General features: G+C 35.8%; 3 protein-coding genes across 4 annotated transcripts in view; all 3 read right to left on the bottom strand.

Moving 5' to 3' along the window:
* LOC100184750 overlaps nucleotides 1-1,345 on the bottom strand; it is a 6,205-nt gene extending 4,860 nt beyond the window's left edge. Inside the window, exon 1 of the mRNA XM_002121206.4 lies at nucleotides 626-1,345. Within this exon, the coding sequence (XP_002121242.3) occupies nucleotides 626-763 (138 nt within the window). The 5' untranslated portion in view covers nucleotides 764-1,345. The remainder of the gene's footprint in view (nucleotides 1-625) is intronic.
* Nucleotides 1,321-5,093, bottom strand: LOC100187141 (apoptosis-inducing factor 2). Of its 2 annotated transcripts, XM_026836758.1 has the most exons (9): nucleotides 4,796-5,093; nucleotides 4,378-4,493; nucleotides 4,207-4,320; nucleotides 3,673-3,765; nucleotides 3,256-3,364; nucleotides 2,705-2,854; nucleotides 2,042-2,239; nucleotides 1,491-1,701; nucleotides 1,321-1,432 (listed from the first exon to the last, which is right to left on the bottom strand). In XM_026836758.1, the coding sequence occupies exons 1-8, from the start codon at nucleotides 5,067-5,069 to the stop codon at nucleotides 1,535-1,537; spliced, it is 1,221 nt and encodes a 406-aa protein (XP_026692559.1). In that variant the 5' UTR covers nucleotides 5,070-5,093; the 3' UTR covers nucleotides 1,321-1,432; nucleotides 1,491-1,534. The 2 variants fall into 2 exon arrangements, with proteins under 2 accessions (XP_026692559.1, XP_009860224.2); XM_009861922.3 differs by having other exon boundaries at nucleotides 1,321-1,701.
* LOC100182383 (mitotic checkpoint serine/threonine-protein kinase BUB1) overlaps nucleotides 5,056-16,440 on the bottom strand; it is a 15,297-nt gene continuing 3,912 nt past the window's right edge. Inside the window, exons 6-27 of the mRNA XM_026836756.1 lie at nucleotides 15,452-15,534; nucleotides 14,776-14,957; nucleotides 14,381-14,471; nucleotides 14,015-14,154; nucleotides 13,402-13,522; nucleotides 12,741-12,886; nucleotides 12,406-12,501; nucleotides 12,212-12,257; nucleotides 11,861-11,938; nucleotides 11,357-11,531; nucleotides 10,807-10,921; nucleotides 10,439-10,544; nucleotides 9,899-10,091; nucleotides 9,607-9,722; nucleotides 9,172-9,348; nucleotides 8,706-8,864; nucleotides 8,358-8,455; nucleotides 7,841-8,011; nucleotides 7,100-7,245; nucleotides 6,520-6,670; nucleotides 6,251-6,360; nucleotides 5,056-5,668 (exon numbers count right to left, since the gene is read on the bottom strand). Of these exons, the coding sequence (XP_026692557.1) occupies nucleotides 5,542-5,668; nucleotides 6,251-6,360; nucleotides 6,520-6,670; nucleotides 7,100-7,245; nucleotides 7,841-8,011; nucleotides 8,358-8,455; nucleotides 8,706-8,864; nucleotides 9,172-9,348; nucleotides 9,607-9,722; nucleotides 9,899-10,091; nucleotides 10,439-10,544; nucleotides 10,807-10,921; nucleotides 11,357-11,531; nucleotides 11,861-11,938; nucleotides 12,212-12,257; nucleotides 12,406-12,501; nucleotides 12,741-12,886; nucleotides 13,402-13,522; nucleotides 14,015-14,154; nucleotides 14,381-14,471; nucleotides 14,776-14,957; nucleotides 15,452-15,534 (2,827 nt within the window). The 3' untranslated portion in view covers nucleotides 5,056-5,541. The remainder of the gene's footprint in view (nucleotides 5,669-6,250; nucleotides 6,361-6,519; nucleotides 6,671-7,099; nucleotides 7,246-7,840; nucleotides 8,012-8,357; nucleotides 8,456-8,705; nucleotides 8,865-9,171; nucleotides 9,349-9,606; nucleotides 9,723-9,898; nucleotides 10,092-10,438; nucleotides 10,545-10,806; nucleotides 10,922-11,356; nucleotides 11,532-11,860; nucleotides 11,939-12,211; nucleotides 12,258-12,405; nucleotides 12,502-12,740; nucleotides 12,887-13,401; nucleotides 13,523-14,014; nucleotides 14,155-14,380; nucleotides 14,472-14,775; nucleotides 14,958-15,451; nucleotides 15,535-16,440) is intronic.

Genomic DNA, 16,440 nt, shown 5'->3' with positions numbered 1-16,440 from the left:
TTACAGGCAGGCGCGCTAACCACTATACCACGGCGCCGACATTTTTTGTGGTTGATTATTTTATTCTAAACCAATATCAATCTAGTGTATGTTCATGCAGTAGTGAATAAGAGAGCGACAAGCAAATTCATATGAATTGGTGACAAATTACTTGATTCAAGATAAAAAGTTTATACTTTAATTATATAAGAATCTGCAAAATAAGCTTTATGAAAATCATATTCACAATAAACACAGTTAGGTATTTTAAAACAGTAGTACTAAAAGATAATCACAGCTTTAATTTGTCATAATATTGTGCTTGACAATCCTAAAACTGGGAAAACTATGCTAGAATCTTAAATAAGAAAACGGTGCTAGTGAGAAAATTTATTCACATAATTACATCTTTAATGTATTGTGCTTGACAATGCCAAAACTGGAACAACTATGCTACGATCTTTAAAAAGAAACCGGTGCTATTGAAGAATTCTCCCCTATGTTATCTGCAAACCACTAACCCTTATAAACTAAGCCCTAACTAATAACCCCCAACTACTAACCTCGAACACTTTCCACCAGCCTAATCGGTAACGTACGGACGCATTACTCACTGGTGCCAAAAACTTTAAAAGCAAAAACTTACCGGCGATGGAATGGGAAAATCTACGTGTAATTTTCCTTCTAACGCTTTTAGGATTTCATTTTGAATGTCCTTTGGAGATTTTGCGAATCTTGACGCCGCCAGCCTTCCCCAGCCAACCCCTGCTTGATCTTTTTCCATTTTAATTTGGTCAAAATTGCAGCGCGGGTAAAAATACACAAAAATAACGAAAACCTAAAAAGCGTCAAATGTTGCCGAGCAACGTCGTCATATGTCGTAGTTACACATACGGGCACAATTGTTACGCATACGGGCACGCTATTTTCCTGAATTTGAATATTTTGATTTGGAGAGGGGAGTTGTTTGTGGTACGAATAATCACGTTATCAATACGAAATACTTTAAGCTGGTTCTAACAGCAAACGTATTAGAGGTGGATTGAACCGTGTACCTTCGGCCTTTGCCACAAATGCAATACCGCAACACTACGCAGCTGACATAAAACACACAACGTTCAAACATTATTTAGAGAGAACAACACGCAAGTTTTAAATTATTTTATTCGTATAGTGGTTACACCATAGTACTCTCTTAAAGAGAGAGAGTACTATGCTTACAGTGTTATCTGGCATACATTATACTCTAATCGCAATAATATAAACAACCACGTACGTATATATAGGCCGATTCCTCTCGTGGTATAAACTGTTTTGTATTTGCTTTAAACGCAGTGTATATATCGTGTAGAATGTAATACATCGTGGAACAGGCAAAGATTACCTTCTGGGAGACTGCATACTAATGGAAGCTCATTTTTACCCACATTCACTAGTGAGGTGTATAAACAAAAAACTCTATACATTTCTACATTATCATCGGATAACAAAAGGATTCAACAAAATATTCAGAAATGAAGCAGGAAAATAAAAAGCGGTTGTTCGACAGCGGACTTTAAGTAAAACTCGGCAAGGGACATACGAGCCCAAGACCCTCCCAGATTTGCTTAGTCATCAAATTTGTGCTGAGTAACTCCATTACTCCGTCCTCATCAACCTGGTTACCATGGTGAACGCCACACCCACTATATCGACCAATGGGAACCAGCATTGAAAAGGGATCTGCAACCAATTCAAGACATCATTGACTGATGACTTAAAAACCTATAACAACCGGATGACATGGGTCCGTAGCACGTCACGAAGCAGCTGTAATGCAAGCGTCGGCAAACGACAGCCCTTATAACACAGGTGTTCTGTTTCATACGCCTCGTGCACTGTTAATAGTTACCATGTATACCTTTGTGCGTGATTGCTTTTCTGTATAGCTACCAATTTAAAAGAAACTATATTTCTGACAACTGGGTTGGAGCAACCACTGTTATTGGGTCTTTCTAAGGACATACACTTCAACGGCGCCGCCATTTAGTCTATTTACGTTTTTGCCCCCTTAGTAGTTTACCTTGTTTGTAAGCGACTACATCCGAACTTGACAGTACTGCCTTCAAATGCTCAACCATGTAAGCTGCTTGATTGAAACGACCATCTATAGTTTGTTCACCAACGTCATTGACGTCGCCAATCGCATATATGTTGTCACAACCAACAACTTTCAAACTAGGGTCAACTTTTAAAGATCCATTGAGGTTCATAGATTCGCCTGCGTGTAACACAATTTCCGATTTAAGTTAGGAATAGAAAAAAAAATTATTACCGATGACGTGAAGAAGTAATGACAGTTATTCATTATGCCTAGTAGCAATAGGACCATTATATTCATTATGTTTTTTATATACTGTCAGCCAAATAAATCAACACAAATCCTTTGAATTGTACTGTGGTTAAGATGGAACACCTTCATCACGTTATATCCAAATATCCTAATCGTGTTTTAAACAATTAACAACGGCCTATGGGAGTCGTAAGGATATACGGTTTTATAATTCTTTGAATGTTATTCGTTTACTACCGAATGAAACGAGAAAATAGAATAAAAAGTTGTCCCATCTTTTCCACCCTACTATAACATAACCACAGATTGACTTTTAGACTGTTAAAGTATAGCAGAATATGCCCAACCAAAAAGGGAACCGACAGCGGACATAATTATGTTATTCACACTCACTGAGAATAGTTTTAAAAGAGCTTGAATTTCTCTCTTCAGTACAACGAACGATCAAATCAACCTCAAATTCTTTCCCAGAATCTGTTTTCACTTTTTGATTCTTTTCATGCTGATTTAAGTTTATGTCATCCACCCCAATGATCGAAGTGTCTAAAAAATGTTTTACTTAGTTTGAGGGTATCAGTTTCGAATCCTGGAGGGTTATTTAGATAGCCTATGTTACCTACTTTTGCATACTCATAGTAAATCCCATATTCCCCGATCGTTTTTTAATAATTAACAACGCACGTTTAGAGTCATGGGGCTATGGTTATATAATAAATATCGTAAATTCTTTGTTAACTACAGAATGAACGAGAAATGCGATTAAAACACGTCACATCTCACCCCATCCTAGTATTGGTATATATCATAAAAACACTAATATGTTACTGACTTGACAGTGAGCATGGATGTAACACACCCCGCGTGTGCTTTTTGTATAAAAGACAACATGCAGTGAACATGAGACGCATAAGAAGTCACCCCTGTTATAAATACCCAATACTTACTCGTATACACTTCAATATCTTTCTTGTACAAAATCCGTTGCAAATCTTTCTGAACCTCAGCTGGTAGTTTGTCTGATACAAGGTTTGCTTCTTGGTGGACGATAATTACCTAAGCAAAATACGATGCCTATTCTCCAATATATTACAGCAAGAGTAACAAACGTGGCCGAAAACGACAATTGGTATAACACGGGTGTTACGTTTCATACAACCATCAAGGGTAAAATATATTGGTTTATCTAAATTGTCAGTCATACAGAAAATTAATCCCCACAAAGTTTCATACGTGGTAACTCGTAAGACGGCACGAGGTGTATGGGAAGAACAACCATGTTATAAAACAAATGTCATTTTCCGGCCACGCGAGGATAAAGTAAGTTACTTTTAATTTATTCAATATAAAACATATTTAATAACCTGCTTGTCCGGATAATCTGTTTTAATCTCCCCAGCCAACGTTACACCAATCCAACCACCGTGGATGATCATGACTCGGTGAGACTTTCGAATCTGGAAGTAATGTTCTGTTACTTCTGCTACCAGACGTAATGTAAATTTAGGAAAACCTGACAAGACTATTATCAGGAAACAGACTGTTATCAGGAATTACCACAAGGCAGTGTACAAGACCTTCGCAATTTGGTGAAGAAACAGCGTGGTCTTCTTAAACTCTATGTGCCTAAAATTCACTTGATCTAAACGTGGGTTTTAAAACTTTCCATTTTTATACCCGTGTTTAAACTAGCCATGGAAAAATCTGCGCTTCAGAATTTGTTGTGTCGTAAACAAATCCATAGAACAAAGTGGGCCCTTTATAGGTTGTGATTCTGAGATTTTAATAGACTTCGTTATATAACGGTATTGTTTGCAGTTATACAAAGGCTTATAAAATATATAGGGGTTTATTGGGTGACGTAGGTATATGACGTCATTATACAATATGAAACTTACAGCAAAGCAGATGTCCTGGTACATTTTGGTTCCTTGTGCCGCTGAGACGGCAGGGAGTTTCCCCGGGAAAGTACCCGTCGTACCCATAGCGAGAATTAGGTAGTCAAATTTGATCTGAAATTAAAAAATAAATTAATACATGTTTAAGCGGGTATTACGCAAATGTTGTACTTTGTTTCCATTTTCTAGAATGATTTGATTTTTCGTGCGATTCAGTGACGTCACTTTTCCTTGGATGAAATTTCTGGTGACGTCAGCAATTGGAACAAAAAGTATGGGCAAGCTCTCTGCATGGAGGTGTTTAAGGGTCTTTTGAAAATAACAAATGTTTATCTTTTAAGCTGTCTTAGTTAAACGTTATGTCGCACATCATGTCAGAGATATATTTAAACTATTTACTAGGTTTTACATTCAAACTCATATTTTTACACGTAACACCACGGATGCATTGCTTACAGCCCTACACCAATTGCTCCAACCCAGTGTTCGTTCGTAGGTTCTTAAATTCTAAGCCATAGTAATAACAATTAATTTATCACCCACAAAGTGAGACGAGGATAAATGAAAATACATTTATTCAACTATTCACCTGGTTCAACACAGACCCTCAGCGCTGCTAATTCATGAACCAACACCTCTCTTTCGTCGATTAAAGTAACTGTACAGAAATTTTCTTTTTCCAACAGACTGGCCAACTTTAGACCTGCATAACCTGCCCCTACGACCACTACTCTGGGTGCTACAGTGGTTTTCGAAGACCCGCAGCCCATTTTCACCCGAGCAAAACCACAGTGAGTTGTAACAGCGAGCGAAGGACGCTGGAATCGAGTTTCTATTGTTACGTAACAATGCGTTGTGTACATATTTTATTCGCGAAACAATAAAAGCGACGAAAAAAGATCGCGCGCGATACTTGAGCGAACAATATCCGATATTATGACGTCACAAATGGCGTGGACCGTATTTTAGAATTGCATTTTTTTTAATTTGAAAACCGTTGTTATGATTTGCTACCTAAAGTTGTCTAATTTGTTTGTTTACATGGCTTAAAGACCAGACCAGAGTTTATTTAGAAAACAAAGCAATTGAATTCCGAGCCTAAAATGTCTTGCAGATACCGAAACGACGTTACAACTTAAGTTAAAATATTTATGAAGTTCAACAATTCTGGATAAAATTCAGTCTTAATTTTACACCAACGAAATGAATTAAAGCGAAAAAATACTCCCCTTAAAAACCGGAGCTTTGCAGCACAGATATTTGTGTTATTGCAAAAATCGCACAAGGAGAAAAATGCTTACAATAAAAGTATTTACAAATAAAACCTAAAATTTTTCAAGCATCGAATAACTGTATGAGGTGGGGTAGGGGGGAATCTTGCAACGAAGGACACCAGTCGTTAGTTGGAGTAGGAAAATTTAAAAGATCGTGGAAAGCTGAGCTCCATTTTTCATCACACCACCTGTGTAAGGGGTATGGATACGTTAAAGGGCATAGCAACGAAAAAATTAAAAAATTGTGTGTTGAATTGATGGAAATGTTATCTAACGGTACAACAAAGTTTTGAACTATGAAACAGAAAGTGTTTATTACTAGGGAAGAATATGACAAATTAAGGACTTATACTGGAACACTTGGTGTTATGAATGAATGAATGTAACTTTCTTTATCCTCGCAGTTGGAAAACGACAGTAGTTATAACACGGGTGTTCTGTTTCATACACCTGTGTTACTTTGTGGTGATTGTTTTTTATGTATGGCTGACAATTTAGAGAACTCATTGTCATTAGTGACCACTGGGTTGAAGCAATTGCAGTAAAGTGTTTTTCCCAAAGACATAGCGCCCACAAAGGTAGCAGCAACAAGCCTTGAACCCATAACCTAAGGGTTAAAGGCACATGCTTAACCATTGTGCCATACTAGATTCAGTTTTATCCTGGTGGGTCAGGTTTTTAACCTGTTACCACAACACCCAGGGTGCTTTTTAGCTAACAGCCAATGTGCATAGATCTGAAATGATAAAGAACAAACAAATATATTATACCTTGGCAGTTTCTTTGTAGTAACCCATTCCTGTTTATTGTTAAGCATTGTCTTCATATAAGCTGAGTGTAGCAGGACATGCAAGGTACCAGCAACTCCATTAAAATCAATCTATATGGCAATAAATGAATGCAACTTCAGAAGTTATAACACAGGTGTTCTGTTTAATACACTTAGTGCCTGTTCTTTTTTTTCAATTTCGAAAATTTATTCTGCTGAAACTTTGACGAAACAGAAATATTTTGCAAAATAATAATGTCCGACACTTACGTGATAATTCCATGGTTGGTTGGTTTTCATTTGCGAGCAAACAAAACCACTTGTCCCACAATTATCGGTAAACGCTGTGTTAGGGGGGAGGGAAGAAAGATCTATCGCTCGTCCAAAGTCAATTAAACGTAAAGTTGGAGCAGGACCTCGACTGTGGGACCACAGAGAATACAATGTTTTTAATAAACTTCGAATTTAGATAAAGTATATAATCAAAAATGTAATTCCAAAAAATTGAAATTGTATCAACTATACTATAGGAGAATAATTTTATGAAACATATTAATTAAAATTCACCCTTGTTCACATGTTATGATATATTAGAGTGGGGAAGACGGGACACCTTTAGCACAAAATATCCAAGTATTCTGATCGTGTTTTAAACAACTAACAACAGTCTATGAAAGTCGTGAATGTTCTTTGTTTTCTTTGTTTTTTTTAATGTTCTTTGTTTAGCACCATATGGGACGAGAAAATAGAATGAAACATGTCCCATATTACCCCACCCTAGTATATATATTTTTTATACATTTTTTATTGAAACATTTAAATTAGACCAGAGTGCCCCATCAACACTTACTTTGAAACATTAGCAATAAGAATATTATCCGGTTTTACGTCTCCATGTATGACACCAATCGCATGCAAGGAATGAACCAGATGGAAGATTTGAAGAGCAATGTTTTCTCGATCAACTGTGTTATTCTTGTTGGTGTTCAAGAAGTCCTGGGAAAAGTTAAGGGTGAATTTATGTATAGTAGGGTGGGGGAGATAGGACACTTTTAGCACATAATGTCCAAATGACCTCATCGTATTTTAAACAATTAACACTGGTTTATGGGAGTTGTGAGGATACGGTTTATTAAATCTTTGAATGTTCTTTGTTTACTACCAAATTGAACAGGAAAATAGAATGAACAGGTGTCCCATCTTCCCCTCTCCTATATGTAGTTTGGTTAACTGTCCATAAATATAGTTTATAGACGGTAAGTAACTTCATCATCAGTGTATACAGGTTACTATCCACCAAGTTACTGTCGGAAACATCTTCTCATCATGAGCTTAGTTTTCAGACAGTAACTTAGTTTAACAAAGTTTGACACCGTGGCACAGTGCTTAGCGCCTGCCTCTAAACCAGAGGTAATGAGTTTAAGCCCCGTCGCTGCTACCATGGCTATGTTATGTGTCCTTGAGCAAGACACTTAACGGCAATTGCTCCAACCCAGTGGTCACTAATGGGTTGTCTAAATTGTCAGCCAAACACAAAAGCAAAAAAAATAGGTTACTATCCACCATTTTATCAACCAAAACCCTAACTTACCAGTAAAGTACCAGATGGTAAATATTGCGTCACAACACACGAGGAATTTTGGAAAACGGCCGCCGTCATAATCGTCATATAATCCTTACAAACATCATGGCCCTTGGCTTCCAATCTTCTCCTAACTTCCTGCAACATGTGTATCTCCCATTTGTAAGCAGGAGATTGAACCTTATGTGAAATAAAGAAATATTAATATCTAATACAATTATAACGTGTAGACTGACGATGCTGTTTAGGCGAAATATTTATTCTATTTTACAATAAGTTCGACTTGATTTTTCTCTGTTATGTTTTTGAAGCACCAGATTCTAACAATTCTGACGTTTAAAAACTTATGAATGTACTCGGTAGAAGTTTTACTATTGGTTTTATTTTTTAAACCATTAGTTTTATTTTATTTATAAAGAACCACCTTCGTAAAAACCTACCAAAACCACCGCATTGTGACAAAGCCATACAACACCACACCCCACAACCATGTTTACCAATGTATATATATATATATTTAACTCACTTTAACTGCAACTTCATCTCCAGACACCATAGTTGCTTTGTAAGCCTTCGCGAAAGCTCCTTTCCCAATTTCCTTCACGAGATGGTACGTCTCGTTACCTAGAGTAACAATGATGTCATCACACAGATGATGTCATTACAACTGATGATGTCATAACACTGCTGATGTCATTACACTGATAACGGCATAACACTAATGTATTGGAAAAATATTAAATGCATTTTAAATTCTACATTAAAAATTAATTAAAATGCATTTAAAATTCTGCCTCAAAAAAATATTAAAGAGCATCCACTCAAGTGACAGTTCCAGTAAGTTGGGTAAGATTTGTTGAATCTCTTAACTCACCAATTCGAACGTCAGAACCTTTCCTGAAAACTTTCGATTCCGATGCAACGATAACGCCCTCAAGTGTTGAAGGGATGAGTCCTTGAAGAAGTTGATCGTTCCAAGGATCAGGGATGATGTTGAGGCCAAGGGAGGGCTTCGATAAATCTCCGATCCCATCTGGGAGGATGGGACCATTAATGGTGGGCAATTGGTTACAGCAATAAAAAATCTTATCTTACAGTAGGACCCCACCCCCTTACAACCACGAATGTAACATATGATGAGTGGGGGAACATGGGTCACCATTTCATTTTCTTACTTATTTGGTAGTAAACAAAAAACATTCATAGAATTATAAAACTGTATCATCATGACTCCCATAGACAATTGTAAATTGTTTAAAACACAACCCGGATATTTGGATATTATCTACTAAGGGTGTCCTGTCTTCCCCCACCCTACTACACCATGTTGGCCAACTTACCTGGCATAAGGTCTATGGTTGTTTTACACAAGGAAGTTGACATTAACTCATCGCACAAATCTTTGAAGTCGTAATCAATCGCTTGTGATTCATCTATGACATCACTATCAACCAGTCGCGATTGTTCAGGTATTGTGATGTCATCTTCAAGCCCAATGGCGCCAAATTTAAACTTTTCTGTTGACCAATCAGAACAAAAGTATTACTAAGTTTTTTTCTTCTGTTATTAACAGGCTATGCCTACCTTAAGAAACTGTTACTATAGCAGTATTTATTTCTATATTACAAAAGGTTTTTCAATACAGACTGAAATTTAATTTTGTTGTTTTTGCGTTCTTTCACAGTTCATGCTTTTTTTACTGTTTGTATATATAACAGTCGTTTTTTTTAATTTTTTTTATAAATATTAATAATCTAATAACATAAATGGTGTACCAGTTGCAGCTGTTGAAACATTTGTACGATGCATGGAAGGTATCAACGATACGAGACCTGATTGATATTTGGTGGACATCGATTTCTCGTATTCGTTCGTAGCTTCAAGTATTGGACTGTGGGGAAAAAGACTACTTTTAAAATGATATTTATTGAAAGAGTATCCTAAAGCCTACAGCCCACCTGTGACGAAAAAATATGATACATCCTTTCACAGCTCATAACAGTTAACAAGAGCATGGAATAGTTAATGAGTCTTATTTTCAGCTTAACTGATAGTTAAATTTTCCACCTGAGTTTTACGACACCTTCCTCTGTGGTCGTCGCTGTTGTTGCTCCACCACCCCATCGTGTGGTGCTCTCAGCAGAGAAATGAGGATTGTTGAAATCGTCGCCAATCTCGTTCGTGACGTGCATCGTCGATTGTAAGCTTGGTGGGTTGTGACTCAGCGTGTTTAAGAAAGATGACTCGGGGAATTCAGTGTCTGTGATTTACAAAGATAATTGAAATGATGTTACATTTTTATTCCCCTGTGGCAGGGCAAAAAACATTCGTTATAACACGGTGAGTCTGTTTTAAACACCTCATGCTTATTATTTTTTACTGATTTTTTGAATTTTAGTTATGGGTTCAAAGTGCTGCTATCATTGTAGGGGTATGTGTCCTAGAGCAAGACACTTGAAGGCAATTTATCCAGCTCAGTGGTCTCTGGGTTGTCTGAATTGTCAGCCATACAGAAAAAAACATAGCCACAAGGACAGAACATCTGTGTTATAACGAGCGAGAATAAACCACGCTCCATTTAAATCAATATATAAAATATTATTTTACTTTTAGTTGTTTTTTCCATTGGTGCTCTTGCTACTGTCCGATCATCCAAATATAAAGATTGATTGTCATCACATAATGGGTATACATCGTCAAACAATCGCTCATCCTATGACATCATAAAGCAATTATTATGATCAAATATATTGTACATAAAGTGTGAAATAAACATTGTTTAATGTTTTTATTGTTTTTGACCAAATTAGTTTACTGGATTAATTTGTTTTGTAGATTTAATTTTTTTGCTGTGTTGCCAGTTTAAAAAACTAAAGAGTAATTTTTGGGGCACAAAAATGTTTAGTAAACACTGTTAATCTGGGGTGAGTCATTAAGTAACTAAAACATGACTGTGGGGTGTGTAATTAAGTCACCTCATCTTTTCCATCGTCATCAAAATCATCTTCTTCAAGTTTAAATCCAACAGCTGGTTGAAGAATTCCTGACAATCCTTCTCGCTTTGGTGCTTGCTTGTATTCGGGGGTGGGGCTGGGGGTTACAAACATAATATTGTAAAAAATAGCGCAGTCGGGAGTTTGGGGGTCACTCGCAACCCCATAAAAAAAATGTTTTTTTTCAAACAAGAATGTTTTTTATTGAAGTCTATTTTTTTCTGTCCAAGACACTGGTGGTGGATAATGCCTATTGATTAGGGACAATGTGGGTCCCTCAATTAAATGTAAAAATGGTATTTCTAAACGAGTCTATATTTTATAACAATAAAGCTTGCATTCAATTGCAGAACTCAGTCAGTGTTTTATAAGTAACTTTTTAAAAATAGAAAGGAAAGTTATGTTTTAAAATGATAAAAAAGTTTTCATTATTTCTATCAGCATTACAACTATATGCCTATTATAATCATAATATAATAACTTTCATTGAATTATAAAAAATAACCAAGTAAGTTATTATAAAGGTACTCACATATTTTCAGAGTTATCCGATGCATCTTCGTAAATATCAAACTTAACAGGAGTTTTGTCTTTCATTTCTGCGTCACAATATATTGAGAATTGTGATTGTTGCATCATACTTGGTTCATGCTTCGTAACATTGACATCTGTGTTCAGAGGCTTTTGGAACATTCCAAAAATTTCACCTGGAACCGAAGACGATTTTAAATTTGTAGTAAATATTGAGGTGACATTGCTATAATGCCCTTAAGCATTCAAAGTTGTCAAACATAAAGTAACTTCTTGATTAATGCGGCAAATGCAATATATTTTTGGCTTTGCTTGTTTGTATAGACACCTAACAGCAGGGTAAAGCTAGGATGACAGTGAAAAAATGCAGTACACACATGATTATCAAAAATAAGAAACTTCATTGATTAATATGGTAAATGCAATATCCTTTGGCTCTGTTTGTTTGTTTGTTTGTACATACACCTAACATCAGGGTAAACTTGGGGTGACTGAGTAGACTTACCCATTGCCTCCTTAGTACACACAGTAGGAGACGAAGGCTTACATTCCATAACCTCATCTTCAAGCAATGACTTTCCACCTGGATGAAATTAAAGTTGAAATGAAATTGAGGAAAATACTTTAACAAAACAATTTCTTTTCAATTAGTTTTTAATTTTAATTTGCTAAAGCGGATAGTAGCACCCTGGATCTTGGGTCAATGGACCTACATCCTAGGTCTCAGCCTTTTAGGTGTTCCTTACTGAAGACTTCACTCTCATAGTCTCATGTATGTCCTCTTCAAAACTGTTTTAGCGTTGATGGACCAGCTAGATCAAACCACCATTTTTGTTAGTGAGTAAAAAAAACTTACCTTGAATTGCTTGACTAGATGTAGCCACTTCAACAATGTTGTTTTTCTAAAAAAAAAATGTTAAAACTTTTTTAAAAAATCTTGTTTCCAAATATATGCTCACAGTCATGGTTGAGAGAAGAGTTTGTTTTCTTTTCAGTTTAAAAACCACTACACTAAAATTTTAATAACCATCCCAATTTAAAGTTATTTACCTGTTGCATGTGTTGAAGCTGGGAACAAACTTTATGCAACGCAATCGTCATTTCTTGTTCTTCTTTCACCATTTCTACTTTATCCTCAATTTGCATCTGGTAAAATAAAATGGGCGTAATGTAACTTACTTATCCTCGTGTGGTGGGTCACCTATAGTCGTTATAACACAAGGTTCTTTTCATACACCTTGTGACCACTTACGAGTTACCATGTATATTAGTTTGTGGGTGATACTTTTTGCAATTTTTTTTGTTTCAGTGAGCCAATCCTGGCCTAAGTGCTAGAACCCATGGAGTGCCACGCTATGGGGCTTCACCCACTTAAATAAACATACCTCTTTATCTTTGAACAACTGCAGGAGATTTCTTAGTTGTTGTTCCCTGTGTTTTAGTTGATTCACTTTATCGTCATAAGCTCGTTGTGCTTCTATTTCTCGACGTTCACTTTCAACAATTTGTTTCCTCTGTTCTTCTAACTGCCCTGTTTATTACATGAGATACATTGATAAGGATAGTGTAATAAAATATTTAGTTACAGAATAAATGAATGAATGTAACTTGCTTTATTCTGGGGTGGCCAGAACACGACAGTCGTTATAATATGGGTGTTTTTTCTGTATAGCTGACAATTTATACAACCCATTGGTGAACACTGGCCCACAACGGTAGAAGCAACTGGACTTAAACGTAAACCCATAACCTATGGGTAAGAGGCAGGTCTGCTAACCAACCGTGCTATGACGCCAGTGAATCATCATTATTTTATACAGCGTGTTTTTATTTTTATGTTAGGTACAGAGTGTGTGTCAAATGTCATTAAAGTATTGCTGTATTTTAGACAGGGTGACATAATGACATTGCAAAAACTAAAAATATAAATTTTATTAGTAAAATTTGTATTCAAGTTTATTTTTTACGTTTTTAATCTGTTTTTTTTTACCTTTTATGTTTTGTTCTATTTGACATATTTTATGATATCTAAAAATCCATTCTTACTTTGTAATCTCTTTTGCTCCTCTTCCTCCCTTTGTTTCTTTAACCAACACGCAGCGAGGATTTCCTCTGGTTGAAACTCACCAACAGCCGAATAAACTTTTTCAACCGGATACATTCGAACCTGGGGTGGAAAAGTATTAACAGTTAACACTGTTTAAGCATAATTGTCAAGTTTAGGGATAGGGTAAATAAACTGATTTATTCGTCCTATAAATAGAAAAAAGATTTGAAATTCTAGATTCAAAAAAAAAGTTATATATGTGCATCCCTAGTCAAGTTTTTGTAAATTTTTCATTAAAATCTGGGTGACATTGTTAAAATGCATTTACACTTATAGGCCAAGAAATATAAGCTCATTAAATATTGGAATACGAATACAATTTGCCCTGCTTGTTTATATAAACAGCAGACAGAGTAAAAGATATCAAAGGAAAAACTGTGGTGCTAAAATATATGATATTTGCGCAAAAATTATTCATAAACCTAAGTAGTTTTGTCATTAAAAGTTCAAATTCTGAGTGAGTACAGACATTTATTTTCAAAAGTTTAACATGAAAAGCGACGTATTGTGACTATGCCATATAGATAAAACAATGTTACAAACCATACCCACCACATTATGATCAGCATCTCCATGTTGTTCCCGGATCGCTCGATGGAAATCCGATTCTTCATGTTTCTTCCATTTTCGTTCCGTCAAAATAACTTCAACCGACTTTGACAACTTACGACTAGCAAGCGGAGTAGCTTGTTCTAGGAATGAAATCAAAAATACATGTATTTAATCTGTGTGCAGGATTCTGCTACTGTTGTGGAAAGTGGTTCAGCCAGGAGGTTTCGGGCCTTTCGGCAGTCAAGGCCCACCACCATCAGTTTAAAAAAACGTTTGTTTTTTTGTACATTGCACACCGGTTTTAAAAAATAAAAAAAATGTTGTTTTTGCAGATTGCACATGTTATGTTTGCAATACTATACAAACCTTGAGATGGAACATCAACATCTTGGCATATTGTGAATGGCTTGTTGCTGCTGCTTATTGCTGTTGTTGTTTTATTTCTGTTTAGTTGTACCTACATACAACAACAGTGTTAAAATTAGGAGTTCAAACCTACTGTAATGGCCTTTCTTAATTGTTAATTGACAAGAGCTAGTTATTTTGCACTAATTTTGATGAAATTGAAGATATCAAAAATATCACATAAAGGTAAACAATAAACAACATCAAATAAATGTTCTCCGGTTTTAAAATTTGAATGACACAAGTACAGCCAGGGGGTAACCTCTTTCTTACACTTAGAACCTCTTTCTCATTTTATTTTTGGCCAGGAACCCCCAAGGTTATTTCTATTTCTATACAAGTACAGAATATCTCACCTCTGCACCTTTCCATACAGATGGTGCTGTGGTATTTTCCTTTGAGTTGATTTGATTATTTGGCATCGAAGCAAAATTCCCAACACAATGTTGTTCGTTATTTTCATCTTCAGAAAATATTTTGAATTTGGTGGAACTCCTGTTTTCTTTGAATGAGGTCCGCGGTTGTGATCGAACAACTCCTATTTAGGAGCAAACAATGTTATTATATGATGTCACAATACAATATAATACATGCAATGCATTAAAAGGGGGCCTAAGGAAAATTTTATAAATGGTATACTGTGTACAGATAGTTATTATTTAGTAAACCTGTGCAAATACAAGTGACAGTAAATTGAAAATAATAGCCATTATTGGAAAATTGGAAATATATATACTTGCCTAAAAAGAGCCTATACACCAATTATAAAATTTGACTTCAGCTCTCATTTAAATACCGTTATTATTTTTATAAATAAAAAAAAATAAGAAAAATGAAATAGTTAGTTTAACTTAATTGATGATCATACACAGTTCTCTGGTTATAAAACTATGTTAAGTTTACAATAAGCAAATTAATACTCAATAAATTTTGCATCAAACTGCATGTATATACTAATACATGCCATAGACCAAGTGCTAGCAACATTCGATTCATAATCACTATCACAACACCATAATAAACCATTCATACCTGCAGTAGTGTTCCCAATCCTTGTAGTTCCAAGTACTTTATGTTTACCCCTCCCATCTAAACTACCAAGTGCCTGTCGTTGCCTGTTGATAAACTTGTTTAAAAAGACACATATACACAGAATTTGGCTCTTTAATTATACAGTGGTTAGGTTATTGGTTAGAGTGCCTGCCTCTAACCCAAAGGTTATGGGTTCAAGACTTACCCTGAGCTCCAACAGGGTTCTAAAGTCAGTCATACAGAAAAACAAATACCCACAAGTTACACATGTGGCTACTCGTAAGCTTGTGTATGAAACAGAACATCTATGTTCTTTATAACGACTGCCATTTTCAGACCATGCGAACAGTGGCGCAACCAGCGCGTTCAAAAGGGGGCTGTCATATTTACGTCCAGTCACGTTTATCTATGACACGATAAAACACTCCCTTTATTGGATGTGCACACTAATATATATCCTATTTTACGCGGTAAATTAAAAACACTACATTATTAAAAAGGCGTATCTAAATTGATATAAACTGATGAAACATTGGTGCAAGTTTTACGCATGTCCATCGTGGATAATGTAATTATTTACATCAGAATAAACCTTTGAAAAACCATTACGATTGTTACGTCACAAACGAGATTATTGGTAAACAATCGTGTTTTATTTGCTCCCATACAATCTGTAGTTTTTGTATAATTTCTGTTTCTGATGATTAGTTTAAATCAGTGCTTCCAAAACTATGGTACGCGAAGGCCTCCCAGGTGGTACGCGAGCACCTTATTAAGTTCAAACCAAACGATCGCAAATGATCTTTTAGTGATTGTCGTAAGCATTATTTTAATCCACATAAATTACGTACAGCGTGACATTTCATGCTATATTCCCTACACCGGTGTTCCTAACTTTTTAAACTTAGGCGTTGCTTTATGCGTGTACAAAGTATTTTGCAAGCCTATCTTTACTTATGCGCATTCGTGAAAAGGCAAATATCCAACTG

The sequence above is a fragment of the Ciona intestinalis genome, chromosome 11 (assembly GCF_000224145.3).
Source record: "Ciona intestinalis chromosome 11, KH, whole genome shotgun sequence".
NCBI lineage: Eukaryota > Metazoa > Chordata > Ascidiacea > Phlebobranchia > Cionidae > Ciona > Ciona intestinalis.
This window is presented reverse-complemented; position numbering and strand designations above follow the sequence as displayed.

What these genes read in the sequence shown, in the direction of transcription:
- LOC100187141 (XM_009861922.3), bottom strand. Translation starts at nt 5,069, where the DNA reads ATGTACACAACGCATTGTTACGTAACAATAGAAACTCGATTCCAGCGT. An exon ending in GAGGGTCTGTGTTGAACCAG is followed by an intron (nt 4,494 to 4,795) that starts GTGAATAGTTGA and finishes ACCTCCATGCAG; the next exon opens with AGAGCTTGCCCATACTTTTT. An exon ending in ACCAGGACATCTGCTTTGCT is followed by an intron (nt 3,766 to 4,206) that starts GTAAGTTTCATA and finishes CATTACTTCCAG; the next exon opens with ATTCGAAAGTCTCACCGAGT.